At 36.9% G+C, this 16,957-nt stretch overlaps 2 protein-coding genes across 6 annotated transcripts in view; one reads left to right on the top strand and one right to left on the bottom strand.

The window, feature by feature from the left end:
• MED12L (mediator complex subunit 12L) overlaps positions 1-16,957 on the top strand; it is a 318,467-nt gene that overhangs the window by 258,495 nt on the left and 43,015 nt on the right. For all 5 annotated transcript variants that reach the window (XM_078070369.1, XM_078070350.1, XM_078070359.1 and 2 more), the window contains 12 exons: positions 547-667; positions 1,021-1,122; positions 1,830-1,943; positions 5,174-5,373; positions 8,159-8,347; positions 9,140-9,214; positions 9,336-9,526; positions 10,309-10,470; positions 12,379-12,490; positions 15,069-15,158; positions 16,186-16,295; positions 16,490-16,625. In XM_078070369.1, the coding sequence (XP_077926495.1) occupies positions 547-667; positions 1,021-1,122; positions 1,830-1,943; positions 5,174-5,373; positions 8,159-8,347; positions 9,140-9,214; positions 9,336-9,526; positions 10,309-10,470; positions 12,379-12,490; positions 15,069-15,158; positions 16,186-16,295; positions 16,490-16,625 (1,602 nt within the window). The remainder of the gene's footprint in view (positions 1-546; positions 668-1,020; positions 1,123-1,829; positions 1,944-5,173; positions 5,374-8,158; positions 8,348-9,139; positions 9,215-9,335; positions 9,527-10,308; positions 10,471-12,378; positions 12,491-15,068; positions 15,159-16,185; positions 16,296-16,489; positions 16,626-16,957) is intronic.
• P2RY12 (purinergic receptor P2Y12) overlaps positions 1-16,957 on the bottom strand; it is a 44,719-nt gene that overhangs the window by 27,525 nt on the left and 237 nt on the right. The window lies entirely within an intron of this gene.

The following is a 16,957-nucleotide window of genomic DNA, read 5'->3' as shown; positions in this document are numbered from 1 at the left end:
TTTCCTTCTCTTCTTTTTTTCACAATCTCTCACTCTTCTCTCTTTCACTCTCTTTCAAGTTTAGGAGTCAGTTGGAAATTTTCAGAGTTGTTTTTAAAACTAATTATGTTATAGGATCATTCATATTTATCCCTGAAAAGAACTCTAAAACATTAATAAGGCTTAGAACTTCCTTGTTTTTCCTTTGCTCCCTAATGATCTTACCCTTAAATAACAGATGATGTTGTATTCTGCCAAAAAGTTTTATTTATGCTACACCTTTTAGGAATTTCTTGATTTTGTTTTTGTTTTGTTCAATAACATGGACTCTGGGTAAAACTCAGTATCTCCTGATAGCATTGGGATGTAGGTAAACCTCATTTTTCGTCTTATAAAGTAGAAATAGTCCTTAGAAGATAATAAGTCTGACGTGTTACCATTTCACTCTATTGGGTCATTTTGGGATTTGAGATCTTACTGGTGTTGCCTACATTCTCTTAGATATTAAGCTTAGATATTACGTGAAAGGGTGTTAGGTATTAAAACATGTCAATGTTTTTCTTGAAGGTGAGTGACCTTTCATTCCATGATTCATTAGCTACTTTCATTGCTATTCTGATAGCACGACAGTGTTTCTCCCTGGAGGACGTCGTGCAGCACGTCGCACTTCCCTCGCTCCTGGCAGCAGGTACGGCACGTCCAGAGTGGCCCTTGTTACTTGATGGCTGTCTTGGGGTGGTTTCTAGCTATTACAAACAGTAAACATACTATTAAAGCGTCCCCGCGTTGGGCCGTGGTGTGGTGTTGAGGTAAAGATTGTAGAATTGTCAGTGATGTTCTACACAAAATCAAATGGATCCCTATGGAAAAGGTTGTTTTTAAGGAAGCCCTCTGGTTTCCTGAAAAAGCATAGCTTTGTGCCTTACTTCTTACCGTAAGGAGCATTTGTATTTAAATTATTCCAGAAAAGTTAGCTTAATAGAAAACCTGAAGACATGTCCTTGAATAAATTAGCAAACGTGCTTTTAAAATCTTTCCTAGCTTGTGGAGATGCAGATGCTGAGCCGGGGGCGAGGATGACATGCCGACTTCTGCTTCATCTCTTCCGAGCTCCCCAGGCCTGCTTATTACCTCAAGCAACCGGTGAGCTGAAAGCTGAAAAACCCCTGGTGACATTTTCGTCTGGAGGTATAGATGCTAAAATGACCAAGTAGGCTGTCCGTTCTGTCATTTCCTTCCTGGTACTGGTGAGCTTGCTGTGCAGCTGAGGAGCGAGTGTAGTAATGCCCTTGAGAGCGCTCTCAGCACCTTTTATTTATGCAGTATCAGGATGGATTGAGAAACTCAAATCAGGAGTTAATAAACCATGGAAATACTTTTGCTCTTAGGCCAAGCCCTGCTGGTGGGCAGCTTGATCCTCTCACATACTATGTATGTTTGTTATGAACCATATCATAGCAGCTTAGGGCAATGATGATTCATTTATTCTTTTACTAAGGTAAAGGAATAAGGTAAGAATTCTAGGGGTGTGATTGAAGTGTGTTTCTAAAAATCATTTCCATACAAGGGTGTGTGTGTGTGTGTGTGTGTCAATCAGCATATGTAGATGAAAGTTCCTGTTTTTTTGGTACATCTCTTTAAGGAGCAAAGACATTGTTTTAATAATTAAAAAGAAAAGGTTAAGAAAGGAATACTGACGGTGTTTCTTAGTGAATCCATGAAGCATCGATTAAAGCTAACTGATGGCAGTTAAGGACCCACAGTCTAACAGTGAAAGGCTCTGCTGATTGTAAATGGTTAGAAGAGATCGTTAATGGTGGTAATGAGACCATTTGCTGTTGTTCTCATAGGCAAACCTTTCCCTGGAATAAGATCATCTTGTGATAGACACCTCTTAGCCGCTGCTCACAACAGCATTGAAGTGGGAGCCGTGTTTGCTGTCTTAAAAGCAATTATGATGCTTGGTAAGATTATCCTGGCACTAAACTTGGTTATTCACCAGAAACAGAGGAAAAATAATTTGTATTTAGGTTCAACTCTAATTCATATTACTAGAAACATGGTTTGGTTTGGTTTGGTTTGGTTTGGTTTTCCTGGCAAAATTAGTTGGCTTTCTCCAAGTCCAAGATCAGTTGGACTTGAGATGTCTGCTCCTTACCTACAAATTCTGGGGGAATTTAAATATAATAGGTTTTTGTTTTTGTTTTTGTTTTTGTTTTTTTTGATGGCATTTTAACTACAGGATATTTCATTTTGATATAATACAGATTCTCAGACCCACAGGGTGGTTTTGTTTTTATTTGTTGGCATAAATCACACTTTGTGATGGACACAGATGACATGGTGATCTAACCAAAGGTTTAAATTTCATGTCATATATTAGGAGCAGGACATCAGAAAACCTGGGTTTTAACCTTAGTGTTTCTACTTCAGTTGTGACCCTTAACAAGTATATAAACTTCTGCCTTGGGGTTTTCATGAATCAGGTAATAATTGCAATGATGTTGATATTATTGATAAATCAATATTAGATATCAGAATTTTTAAAAATTTAATCCATAATGTCCAAGACGTCCTTTATACTCCTATTGGCATATGTACTCCTGGAGTAGTAGTACTGCATTTTCTATTCATTGATGGTGTAATGCTTTAAGACATTTTGATTCTATAAATTGTTCAGGATTTGAATGAGTAGGAAGTCTTGAGTCCACACTGCCTAATTCCAACTGTGGGAACCCTCTTTTGGCCTTGACTAAATAAAAGTTCTCTCATGTTCTGAAGGAGCTCTCTTTGATTAGAATAGAAACTATTGAGTAGATAGGAAATGTTTTAGAGGAGTCTTAAAGAACATTATACTTTATATACCTGTTTGAATGTTATTTGGTGACAATAAAGGATAACAGGATTTTCGCTAAAAGAATTATTAAAAGTTCACCTTAAGAAAAGAATATATACACACACATACATATATTTACATGTGGTTTCTAATTTTTGCAGTAGTTTAAGATTAAAGGTTGGAGAAAACATATGTATACATATATATATAATATCAAAGGGATGCCCTTGGAAATGCCCATGAGTTTATAGTAAAAGGGAAAGGTAGAGCCATGTGGATGGTCATAGCCTCTCTTCTGAGCTTAGGAGCTTGTATTATTATACCACCAACATTAAATGCTCATTTCAGTAAATAAAATTTCTCTTCTCTGATGATGTTTGAAAAGAAAATGGCTGGTCAATCTACTTAAATAAATGTAGAGATCATGAAGTCAGAGACTTGCTTTTTTTTTTTTTTTAAACTGTGGTACCTCTAGTGCCCATCAGAAAAACTAGAAAGTAGGTTTTGAAACAGTAGCTATTCAACAAACTACTGTTTGAATTGTGACTACAGAAGGGGATAGACATTTAATGGCAGAAAGCAAGATGAGTGCCATCTAGACACTTACCCCTTCATTTGGAGGACTGTTCCAGTTCCAACTAAAATTTGCCAGCCTCTTTAAAGAGTCACATAATTGTATTTTAATATCCATGTGTAATAACCAGTTCATTTATCTTTGGTTGGCTTTCCTCGATCTTTGTAATTCACGTCAGTTCTCGGTAGATAGAGAATGCTTCGAGTCTGAGAAGTCAGGACCGGGTCATTTGGAGGTCAGCAGAGCCTTGGACTGGGCAGTCGCTGGACACTCTCCTGCAGTTACGGAAGGTGCTGGCCCCGTCTCCTGTACCTTCTCTGTCATCCTAACATCTAAACTAAATGGGAAGCTGAGGATTTCCTAGGCAGAGGTGTTTGTGTCTCTGATTTTGTTTTAATGGAAGTTTTAATTTCTCTACCTTACCCTGTCCTTATCAATGTTCTCTCAAGTCCTGTCCACCAGCATCTATTTTGAGTTTGGGAGCTAAAACTGTTCTTTAGAAATTGGTTTTTAATTTATGTAGTAGTTTTACCTTAAGGTGTAGAAATAGTTCTTTGTATCCCCAGAGGTGGGAGAAAGTATGCTAAATTTTGGTACATATCTTTCAGCTCCCAAGGAGCTCTGCTTAATTAAATGAACTTGTGAGTGAAGTGAAATTGGCACTTTTTCTATTGTGTGTTTTAATGAGGAATTTATGATACTATAAGATATTGATGATTTGAAAAGCATTGTTTATTCCTCCCCTCCTCTTATATTCACTAAGCCATTCTGATTTTTCAAATTTTTCAAAAACCTTTTCTTGGTTGACCTGTGGGTTTTAAAAGGCTTTTTTCACTGATACGGGCTTAGTTTTACTCATAGTGGGTAGTGAGGGGCCTCATTTAAACTCATTTGTTGGTTCCAAGAAATTTTCTTGTTCAAGGCTTATAAACCTGTGGGTAAACAGGCAAAAGTTTAGAGGCTCTGTTGTCATTTGGTAGTCTTTATTATCAATTCTCTCACTTTAAAATATGATAGTGATTTGTCTTTCACAGCTGGAGAGAATTTCTTATTTCCAACTATTCAGACATTCTGCTCCATTTTGTCCCCAAGAACTTGATTACGAGGGAAACCCTTTCCTTAGTTTCATTTGACTCAGTATATTAGAGGTTGATCTGGTGAGGTTTTCTAATTTGGATGTTTACAGAGAGGAAAGTGAGAGACTTGGGTTATTCAATGAGTGCCCTATGTTTTAGGGCTTCCTTAGTATGCATTGCCCTTTTCCATTCCCAGGGAAATAAATCTCTCTTGTCAAGAAGTTGATAGTAAGGTGGGCTAAGGCAAAACTTTTCTCTTGACCTATGGATAGAAAATAAGTCATTGTAAGAGAAGAAATGGAAAAGGGACATCTAGAAGGGTGAGTAACCCATTTTTTCCTTGTCTATAAGTGAAATGAATTTGAATATTGAATACATTTGTGCTTGAAATATTGGTGAAAACAATGTTCTCTGATTATTAAGTATGATTCATAATGGCCTTTCCAAGTTCAGTGAACACATACTTAATTCTGTAAATGAAATAAGGAATAAGTTTTGAATATGCTTCTTTTTCCATGTCCAGTGAAACTTCTCTGGGTTCTTGCAATTATTCTCTTGATCTGTTCTCTCTCTTGCTGAACAACAATCTATGCCATAATGATGCCATTCACGTATTTTAAGTCCCTGAAGACTTGCTTCATTTACTTCTCAAGGATTTGGCAATATTTTGAACTTCTGTGATTTTGCTTTTGTGGTTCTATTATTTAGGAGATGCCAAAATTGGCAATAACAATGTCAGCTCTTTAAAGAATGATGACTTCACCATGAGGGGTTTACGACGTGATGGGAATGCCGATGATATCTGGACTGCCTCACAAAATTCAAAATCCTGTGGGAAAAGCATTTCCATAGAAACTGCCAATTTAAGAGAATATGCTAGATATGTACTGAGGACTATCTGTCAACAGGTATTTTTCAGATTTAATTTGCCTTTAACTTCACTGTATAATTGTCCTTATGAGAGAAATGCTCACTGTTGTAGGAAACTTGCACATTGGGGGTCCTTTTCTTCCTGCTAACTTTATTTGGAAATAAATTTGAATTTGTTGAAAAGTTGCAATAATAATAAAGAACTCTAGTGTATATGCCCTTTATGTAGATTCACCAGTTGTTTACATTTTGCCACATTGCTTTATGATTCTATTTGTATGTGAATGTGGATGCATATACTTTTTAATTTTTTGCTGAAGCTTTTGAGAGTAGATGGCATACATTATGAATCTTTACTTTTTAATACCTTAGTGTTTACTTATTAATATAACCAAATGCAGTTACCAAAAAACAAGAAATTTAGCCTTGGTACAGTAATTTTTTCTCACCTGCAGGCCATATTCAATTTTGTCAGTTGTCCCATAATGTTAGTTTTGTCTGAAATTTCCCGTAGATTAGCTTCAGATGATGCAATCTTGGCCAAGATGCTACAGAAGTAATGTTGTGTTCTAGGGTAGTCACACCTGAAGGCACATCATGTGCATCTGCACCTCAGATCGTTTTGATCAAGGTGTCTCCATTGTATGGTTTCAAGATCTCGCTGCTGTGTAGTTACCATTTTTTCCCCTTGCAATCAGTAAACGGTCATTGGGAGACATTTTGAGACAACACAGATATCTTGCTCTTCACCAAACTCCACCACCCATATAGCATTCATTTTGATTCTTGTCCAAACTCGTCTTTATATGAGGGTTACAAAATGGTGATTGCTTTTCTCCCCAACTCCTCTATAGTTAGTGATTTGCACTGTACTCTAAAGAGAGCCTACCCTTATTAATTTTTTTCCCTTATTCTTATTTATTTGTTATCCATATGGATTATAAAATACTATCCTTAGTTATTTTCATGTTCAAATTGTCACAGATTTCTCCAGTGGGAACCTTTTCATCCTGGCTTTTAAGTTATTTTGACATGTCTCCATCCCTTCCCCCTCCCCCCAAGTACTTTCTTAGTTCCTGGCCCACCTTGTGCTTTCCCTGTTCCAAACCTGGAATTACTCATTCCTCCAAGGAATTCTGGTTCTAGTTAGTAGAGAATGGTATTTAGAAACCAAGATATGGGCACTGTGGTGCTCATTACTGTGGGCAGTGGGTATTCTTTGTCTCTAAGCCCTTTCAGCAGATAGAAGTAGGAAAAAATACATGCATATACATAAATGTCTGTGTATATTCATGAGTTCGTACTGATACATCCACTTCTATTAACTCCACTTAGTTCTTCTTTGCATTCCCCCATTCCATATTAATATTGTCTTCCACAGCAAGAACCCTGGCTCCCAGTAAGATCAATCATTTACTCATGTACTTAATTCTGTACTACACCTGAAATAGTTTTCAGAATTGCTACACCTATACCACTAGGAAAAAATGAAAAGGAGTTGAGGATTTGTTTTTTTGTGTGTTAAACATCTTTTTGAACTTTCTCCTTCAGTATGGCTGTTATTCATTTGAAATAGAATTGATTTCATTTGTTTCTGTTTGCATTCAGTTTAGATTCCCTTTTTCTTCCTCCCCACATCAGCTCTGCTTTAGACTAGCATGCTTCTACAAGTCAACTGCACAAAAAGGAGCACTAAGAGATGTATTCTCTGTCTCTTCTATCAGGCTCTTCTATCCTGTGTTTTTTCCTGCCCTTGGTGATCAGTTTTATTATTTTTTAATTTATCTTCCTTTTTTCCCCTAATTTCTCTTTTCTTATAAAAAAAAAAGAAAACATGGCATACCATATATGCTATTTTCCATTTTGATGGAGACATTATGTTAACAGGGTCATGTTTTTATTAGGGCATATTGTAACTATGGTTAAAGTTCGTGAAATGGTCATACAGATAGTGAGAGGCAGTTGTGTATTGGTTCCCAACCAGAAGCACCAAAGGTCAAACAGTTTTAATCCCTGAAAAATATTACTGATGTCTGGGTCCCACCATCAGATATTTATTTGATGGGGCCTGGGCTTTGGAATTTTAGCAAGCTCCCGGGTGTCTTTAATAGATACTCAGCGTTGGGCTCCTGGTGTAGTTAAGAAACTAGGCCACCTCTGAAACAGATCTGGGTTCAAATTGCACTCTGTTGATGATTTCTTCTATAGTTAAAGAGTTTGCAATGATAAAGAAAAGGCGATAGGGGTTTAAATTGGTAGAAACTCTCTGGAGGGCAATTGACTATATGTATCAATAGTTTTAAATTTTGTTATAAAAAATGAAGACAGTTTTCTAAATGTTTTATTCTTCTTTCTATTCAGTGGAATGTACTATGCGTTACATAAAAATGAAGACATGTAATAATACAGAATCATTACCATTATATGCCAATATTTTCTTTAGTTTCTTTAACTTTCTTTTCTTTCCTTTTTTTGCATATTTGTTTTTCAAATTTTTTTTTATTACGTTAATCACCATACATTATGTCATTAGTTTTTGATGTAGTGTTCCATGATTCATTGTTTGCGTACAGGACCCAGTGCTCCATGCAGTACGTTTTTTAACCAAGATCCCACTTTGTATTTTTAGGAAGTCAAAATACCAGGAATTTTGTTTTCAAAATTTTTCCCACCTACTTTTTTCATGTAATTTTTTTTTAATTGGAAGATTTCTGTCTGCTTTATATTCCATTGTGCAACATGATTTAGTGCCTATTACATTCATGTATAGAAAGTCTCTGCCTGTCAATCTAACAGCTGTTTTTTTTTTTTTTTTTTTTAAAGGAATGGGTAGGAGAACATTGCTTAAAAGAACCTGAAAGATTATGCACAGACAAAGAGCTTATATTGGACCCTGTGCTTTCAAATATGCAAGCACAGAAATTACTACAGCTTATCTGTTATCCTCATGGTATTAAAGAATGTACGGAGGGGGACAACTTGCAAAGACAGCACATTAAGCGTATTCTTCAGGTGAGTGATTAAGAGTCTAAAGATTGTGTTTCTGTCATGTAACACTTTTTTTTTGTTTGTGTTTTTTTGCTCAGTGCTAACTAATTCTTGACTTCAATTCTGATATTTATTCTCCCAACTTTCTTTTCTGTGCAATTGCTGTACTTCATTGCTAGGTAAATACAGATACTGCAAATGCTATACAATCATAATATAAACATTGATATTTTAAGTCTACTGTATTTAGATGAGACATAAGTTTTCTGGAGGGATAGTCTTAAATATTCAAAAAGTATTAAAATTATTTTGGAATGGGATTGCTTAGATAAATAGATTTTGGGAGAAGAAATCCCTATCTTATTTCCAGTGCCTGGCTGAGTGATGTGCATTATTTTATTTTACTTTATTTTATTTATTTATTTTAAAGATTTTATTTATTAGAGTGAGCAAGTGAGAGAGAGCACACAGGCAAGGGGAGGGGCAGAGGGAGAAGTAAACTCCCCACTGAGCAGGGAGCCCAATGCAGAGCCCGATCCCAGGCCTCCAGGATCATGACCTGAGCCCAAGGCAGACGCTTAACTGACTGAGCCACCCAGGGGCCCCAGATGTGCATTATTTTAATGTTTGTTTTTTTTTAATTTGTGTCTACAATGAATGTATTTAATGGACCTGGAAGCCTTTTGATCCCTACAAATTCCTTTATTCTGTATGATTATTCTATTCTTTCTTGAGAGAGGGAATACTGCAAGGAATTATTATATTTTAAGACACATTCAGTATCCTTGATGTGTTAATTCTTTCCATTTTCCCCAGAATCTTGAGCAGTGGACACTAAGGCAGTCCTGGCTAGAACTTCAGTTAATGATCAAACAGTGCTTGAAGGACCCTGTGAGTATATATATTGGAAGGATGTGTTATGTATACAAAATTTTAAGAACAGGAAGAACACGTTGATGTTGGAAGATGAAGTAAAACATATGCATGCTAGTTTTCTTATGTGTAACTCCAGGGCTCTGGTTCAGTGGCTGAAATGAACAACTTACTGGATAATATTGCAAAGGCAACAATAGAGGTATTCCAGCAGTCTGCTGACTTGAACAATAATTCTTCTAATTCTGGAATGGGCCTCTTCAACCCAAATGGGATTGGAAATACTGATACAAGTAGCACGAGGCAGAATGGAATAAAGACATTTCTAAGGTATTTTTTTCTGCAGTTTGGGCTGTGTTCACTTTTTCACATGTAATGGTATATTTTTATTTGCATGATGCGTTACTTTTCATAAAGCTGCAGGAATGTGAAATTATTTGTGTCAGTTATCATTATTTTATAATATGTTAAAGGGCACGATGATGAAAGATGTCTCAGTGTTTACCACATCCAGACTCCTTGGAACTACATATGACACGCAGAAGGGATTAATTTCTTTACTGTCTAATTAAGGCTACTCTGTTCTATAGAATTCATTATATATGAAACACTTTTTCTGCCATCTTTATTAATTGGCAGTGTTGCACAAAGGATAATCATGATAGGCAGATTGATTTGTATTTCATCATTTGGGTGTAAAGTATAATTAGTGAATTTTACAACCTTATAAATTGGTTATTAATATGCTTAAATATCATCAGAACATTTCCTATCTTAACCATGACAGTAAAGTGTGTTGCTTGTTCTACAAAAGGACTGTTGCTAATCAGAGAACTAAAATCATAGAAGAACACTTAATAGATTTAAAAAGTTTTTTTTTTTTTTTATTCTCTCAGAACCCCATGTTTTATTGCTCTCCATGGCAAGAGTGGAAAAGTGTGTTCAACTCTCTGATATTTGGCAAGAGGAAAGATAGTACAGAGTTAAAAGGGAAATTTTAGGATAATTGGTGTTTCTTATTCATGAAAGTTTTTCCCTGGAGTTTCTGTTATAACTGTGAGAGCAGAGGAAAAGGACACCTCCGTAGGTATAACACCTATTTCTGATTTTAGCTCCTCTGAACGCAGGGGTGTGTGGCTGGTGGCCCCCCTAATTGCCAGGCTGCCGACCTCTGTGCAAGGAAGGGTACTAAAAGCTGCTGGAGAGGAGCTGGAGAAGGGACAGCACTTGGGCTCCTCTTCAAAAAAGGAAAGAGACAGACAAAAACAGAAAAGGTACGGCTGCAAGGTGTGTCTCTTTGTGAGGGCTTAAGGAATGATTGAGAAAAAGTAGCATCTTGCAGACATACATGGTCAGTGTACCCAGAGTGCACTGAAATTATGTTTTTAAATGGAAATGAAAATAATCTGTTAGGTAAAGCTCGGATCCTAAAAAGTTCCAGGTTAAACATACTTAGTACACCAGTTCGTTCTACTTGTGTACCCAAATCACTGCTGAGCCATTAAAAATACCAACTTCTTAGCCTCACCTCAGACCTGTTGAATCAGATCTGGATATCCATTTAGTCCTTAGATTCTACATTTAATTACTTTTCATTGTTTTAATTATTTATGTTTAAAATACATAGAATTATCATTCTGTCCTGTTGGGCCCTAAGATAGTAATATTTTTAACATTTAGGGCTCTTGTTCTAGACTAAATACTAAAATTTATAAACCACTAAGTTTAATCTTTACTTCATTTATTTTAGGCCCCAGAAATAGTTTCAAATAATTAAATTTGCAAACTGACTCTGTTACTGAGAAAGAACAGAGCTATGCTCTAATGTGAAAATATGAATTTAGCACCTCAGGAGTAAAGGGAAATAAGGAAGATCTCTTCCATTTAAAAAAGAAAAAACAAAAAACTCTGAACATGTATAGTTCTTACCCCCTAATTAATATTTTAGTAGCTACCATTTATTGAGCCCTTATGAAATGCCATTGTATAAAACACATCACATACATACATGAACTTTTAAATTATCACAGCAATCATATGTGGTGGGTGCTCTCATTATACCTTTCTTAAGATGAGGGAAGGGAGGCACTGAAAAGTTAATTTCACAAGGACACACAGCTAAGGAGTTGTAAGACTTGAGTTTAAACCCGGGTTGTCTGGCTCCTGAGACCCTACTCTTTAACTAAAGTGCATTTTCGTAGAGACCTATTTTACATGTATTTTGTTTGTTACCTGGTTGTTTTGGGTGTTACCTTTGCAAGGGTCAGTCAACCAACCCGATGACTCAGTTTTAATTCTGGAAGTTAATTTGCTAATGGATGTTGCATGTACATTGCCTCTCTTCCCACAGAGGGGACACAGATGGTATTGCATAGTTTAAAGATGACTCTTCCCAAGTCAGTATCTCTCAGCTCTGCTGGTAGAGGATGAAGCACATTGAAATCTTTGGGTCTCGATCTCCTTTTAAGAATTTTTTTTCCAACATAGCACTTAGTTTGTCAATATGATTTGTTAGTTCTCCGATAATTGAAGAAATATTAATAAAATGACAATTTAAAATAGATTTTTTTTTTTTTTTTAACTCAAATGCCTTAATACCTCTTACGATGAGGCTATGGGATATGGTGGGTCACTAACAAGCTCACTGCTTTTGGATCCTCAGACCTAGGTGCTGATCTTATTTCTTTCAATACCCGCCCTCTTTGGTCTTAAGAAACGTGCTAAAAAATAATATAAGCACAACAATCGTATAGGCCTGTTTCTTTGACTCTAAGATAATAGTTTTGTGTGACAGAAATTTTTAAATTTTTCATTTTCTTCTGCATATAAAGTGATATTCCTGCTGATGTACATCTTCAATTCAGCTTACTGATACAAAATAGAAATTCTCTTCTCACTGCACTCCCCCAACATGCTCTTGCAATATGAATTAATGCTAGTTTGGGAATGCCTTCAAGGGCAGGAGAGCATATTAAATTATTTAGAATCATCACAGTGGCTTTTAATCTTTTTAATAGAGCTATGATTTAACTTTTTAAGTAGGCTTTGGCTATTTACTACTCTCTTTCCTTTTCTAGTAGTAAAATAAATAAGAGCCAATAACCCAAGGGCAAGAGATCTATGTTGCACAGGAAGTAATCCATCCTTTCTAACTAGATCTGCTGTTACTACTTCCTTTGTAGTATGTCTCTTTTGAGTCAACAACCTTTCCTCTCACTGGTCCTTACCTGCCTTAAGGGACAAGATGAACAACGGGAAGGCCTCCTAACATCTCTTCAGAATCAAGTTAATCAGGTAAAGTATATGAGAATATTAAGCCAGGCAAGTATTTTTCCAATGACATTAATTTGTTTTCCTTTCAAATACTGAGATTAAACTAATAAGACGACAACATATTTTGATTAGCTGCAAGGAAACACAATCCATGTCCTATTTTCCTACCTGGCATTCTAGGCACCACAAGATTCACAGTTTTGTAACAGTAATTATGCATTGTGCCCTATAAAAATAATATTTTGTACATTGCGTACAACTTTGACATATTTGCTCCTCTCCTGATCCTGCGTCGTGGGAGAGGTGCTTGAGCAGTGTGTGTTGCAGGCGTGGTGCTAAGACAGAGGAACCTCTCTCCAGCTTCTCCAGCTCCACCCCCACCTATGTGGAGGGTCTCAGCTTGAGCTCTCTTCGTTCAGAAACTCAGTTTTATTTTCTTTGTTTCTTTTTTTTTTTTAAAGATTTTATTTATTTATTTGTCAGAGCGAGAGAGTGGCAGGCAGAGGGAGAAGCAGGCTCCCGGCTGAGCAAGGAGCCCAGTGTGGGACTTGATCCCAGGTCCCTGGGATCATGACCTGAGCTGAAGGCAGACGCTTAACCGACTGAGCCACCCATGCGTCCCTCAGTTTTATTTTCCTGCCAGAGCCAGACCAATGCCAGTTGAGTGTAAAGTACTAATTTGAAAATCAGAAGGTATATTGATTTGTGTACAAAGAATTTGAATTTTGGCATTCCACCACCCACAGTTCTCCTGGTCACTCTTTGGGGCATTTGCATTCTATGTACTTAAAGGAAGCCAGGTGATGGAACTAGAAATTGGGAAGTGTGGAATTGAGCCAAGTAGGTAGATTGGTCATGTGGGATGTTTTATCCGCTTACAGAGCCAAATGGAACCCTCCTGTGGCCCTCTGTTTCTATGACATCATGTCTTTCTTTCAGATGGTACTACATGAATGTGAACAAGGATACTTGACTCATTTGGTCCTCTCGTCATCTCCCGCTTTTTAGATATGAGAGATCTATCCTTTGCACAACAGCCAAAGTGATCCTTCTAAAATGTAAATCACCTGTTACTTTGGTGCCCAAAATACTCCAATGTTTCTCAGTATACCTAGAATAAGAATTCAAAGTCTGGGCTTACAGAGGCCTACATGATTTGGCACTGGCTCCCCCTTCTGCCTTGTTTCCTACCAGTCATGCCTTGCTCACTCCACTCTTCACACTGACCCCATTGCTATCCTTTTTTTTTTTTTTTAAATTTATTTATTTTAGAGAGCAATCGAGCATGCTTGGGGGGAAGGGCAGAGGGACGGAGAGAGGGAGAGAAGCGGACTCCTCACTGAGCACGGAGCCCAAGGCAGGACTCCATCCCATGACCCTGAGATCATGATCTGAGCCGAAATCAAGAGACAGAAGTTAAATTGACTGTTAAAAGCCACCCAGGTGCTCCGCTATCCTTTGAACTTGGCAAGCAGATTCTCATTGCAGCACCTTTGCATCTTTTTTTCCCTTTACGTGGAAGGCTTTCCTCCCAGATAACAGCAGGATTGCTCCCTCATTTCATCAGGTCTGTGCTCAGGTGTCACCTCCTCATGGAGGCCCTCCCTGATCACTTTCCAAAAATAGGACCACGGTCATTTTGTATCCCCTTGACCTGGTTCATGCAACTTCTTACATTTGACTTATTTTTATTTGTCCTGTTGCTAGAATGAAAGCTCTCATACAGTTTTGTGTTTACTGTCTGGGACCCTCAAGTCAGACTTGGGAGAGGACTCTATACTGATGAGATTGGAGAAATGCTCTCCTCTCATCATGCCATATACTTACAGTTCATCTGTTGGGGAGGGTTACTTCCCCATATGACTCATTTTAACTCATAAGATGATTCTCAGTAGTTACCATATTTCAGAGCATGGCAGTAGGGGGAGGGACTTTGCCCTTGCCATCTGATTCTAGGGTGTTGCCCACTTGTGGTTTGCTTCTCCTAAACAAATCTTCCCTTTTCTAACATTAGTCTGAATCAGTGAAAGCACTCACTTTGTAGAACAATACACCACTTGACTGATGTGAAAATTGTCATATGTTTCAAAATAGTATATACATTCTTTATCAATGAAGACAGAAGTGTAACATAGCAAGACTCCCCCCCTTCAATAAAACATCAAAATAATACATTTGCTAGGGTTCATAGGTCCCTAGAAATGTAACACAGAACTGATATAAAATATAATTCTGTCTATTCAATATTTATCTTAATAAGACCAGTGAAATAACATATTTAAAAAAATAATCTTTTTTGTTTGTTTGTTAATCTTTAACTTCATCTTCCTTTAAAGCATTTTCTAAGACTTATTACCAGGATTGTAAATAGATGAGAATTTTCTTCTTCCACCTAGAAAGGCAATGAGCAAGAAATAACCAGATTTCTGTCTGCGTGGAAGAAGGAGGAAAGCTAAAATTTTATTTTGCTTTGTTTATTAATTCGTTAAAGTAAGAGTTATTTTTGACTGTCAGTAAGAAGCTCAATATAACTTTAAGAAAAAATCCATTTTAATAGGGAAAATAAGTTTTGGGTTCTTCCATTTATTTGCTGATTTAGATTTTAAGTAATTGGAGAGAAGAACGATACCAAGATGACATAAAAGCACGGCAGATGATGCATGAAGCATTGCAACTTCGCCTAAATTTGGTAAGGGGCATTTCTAGTGTTTTCCCTCCATTACACTTATCTAAATGTGAAAATGACTCCAGCGTTCCACTCCTTCGATGGTCATACTCTTCATTCCAAGGTGTGAGGCCTTCCACTGTTTGCTCTTTGCTCTAACAACTTCCCTGTCTCTCACGTGTCTGTCCTTGCTGCTGGCCTTCCTGTCTGGTCTGACTTCTAGAGGGCATAGGTATTTTGGGCATTGGTGTTCTGCACCTCCTGCCCCAGGGAATTTCTCCTCCTTTTCAGTTTGTGCTAAGAGTAGGTCTGAGAAGGTTATTGCTTTGAGATGAATTAGCTTTGATTATACTCACTTAAAGACCCATATAAAAATGTGCCGTAAGTTGAACTTTTGTCAAACTTTCCATCATATTGATCAAAAAAACAAATTCGACAGGGAGGCTATCCAGACATTTAAAATTTCTCACACATTGCACATTTCTTTGAAGTTTTCTTTTCCTATTGGACAAGCCTCAATGAAGGCTACTCTGGTGGATGGCTTGCCTGATACTTGGCAGTTGCTGCCCCTCAGTCTTCTGTGTTACTGGATATTTCCAAGTGTTAGTATGACAATAGGCTTAGATGCAATAGTAATTGAACAACACAAAGTTGTAGATAATCAACTTACCTGGTTTTGACCTATTCAGATTGGACTAAAGTTATATTGTAAAACTGGGTATTATGAAAGATTAGGAACAGAAGAGAGTTAATTTTCCTATTATTTAATTCATTATTGATGTTGTGCCCACACTCAGGTTCCCCTTCTCCTCCTACCCCACCCCCCTCTTTTTTTTTTTGAATGACCAAATTCCTGTGCTGAAGGAACCAAAAACAGTGACAAATAGGTAACTAGGTAAGAGAGAAGATATGATAACCTATAAACTAGAGTCTTATTACTGTTTTTTTTTGTTTTGTTTTGTTTTTTAACAAATCAAAATTGGCTACATAAAGTGATGGGATGGTATTTTCTTTGTAATAAAGTTTTATTGTATTTTTTTTTTCGTGCCAGGTGGGTGGAATGTTTGACACTGTGCAGAGGAGCACCCAGTGGACGACAGACTGGGCCCTCCTCCTCCTCCAGATCATTACTTCTGGAACTGTTGACATGCACACTAACAAGTATGTTCTTACTTCACACATAGTATGCTGCACATGTGCATGGTAGAAGTTTTGATATGCTGACTACAAACTGTGTCACATCTTATTCTCTTAGTTACCATCAAAAGTTCTGTGCTTAAATAAAAATGCTATTAGTTAAGAATATCTTGGTTTTGCTTTAAGGTGAAAATAATAATTTTTTTCTCCCCTCTTAGTGAATTATTCACAACAGTTCTTGACATGCTGGGTGTTTTAATCAATGGAACCTTAGCCTCAGACCTATCAAATGCATCCCCAGGGGGATCTGAAGAGAACAAACGTGCATACATGAATTTAGTAAAGAAACTGAAAGTAAGTTTGTGACCTGCTTATATATCATCTCAGATAGTTTATGCATTAGTCATTTGCTGCATTTTATCTTAATTTACTGTGTTAAGTTAGATGTTATGTGGTTATTCTGCTATTTGCTTTACCTCAGCTTACTAGTACTCAAAAGTTATAAGCATATAGCTTGAAGATATTTCTTAAAAAAATTATATTCACAAAATATTTAACTTTTTAAGGAACTTTGGAAATTTACTATCAAATGTGTAACAAAAATGCCCACATTGGATTTAGGATGAACCATGCTTGGACTGGCACCTATAATTGAAAAAATAATCATTTGCATTGATATTTCTAAA

The sequence above is a fragment of the Halichoerus grypus genome, chromosome 1 (genome assembly GCF_964656455.1).
Source record: "Halichoerus grypus chromosome 1, mHalGry1.hap1.1, whole genome shotgun sequence".
Classification (NCBI taxonomy): domain Eukaryota; kingdom Metazoa; phylum Chordata; class Mammalia; order Carnivora; family Phocidae; genus Halichoerus; species Halichoerus grypus.
This window is presented reverse-complemented; position numbering and strand designations above follow the sequence as displayed.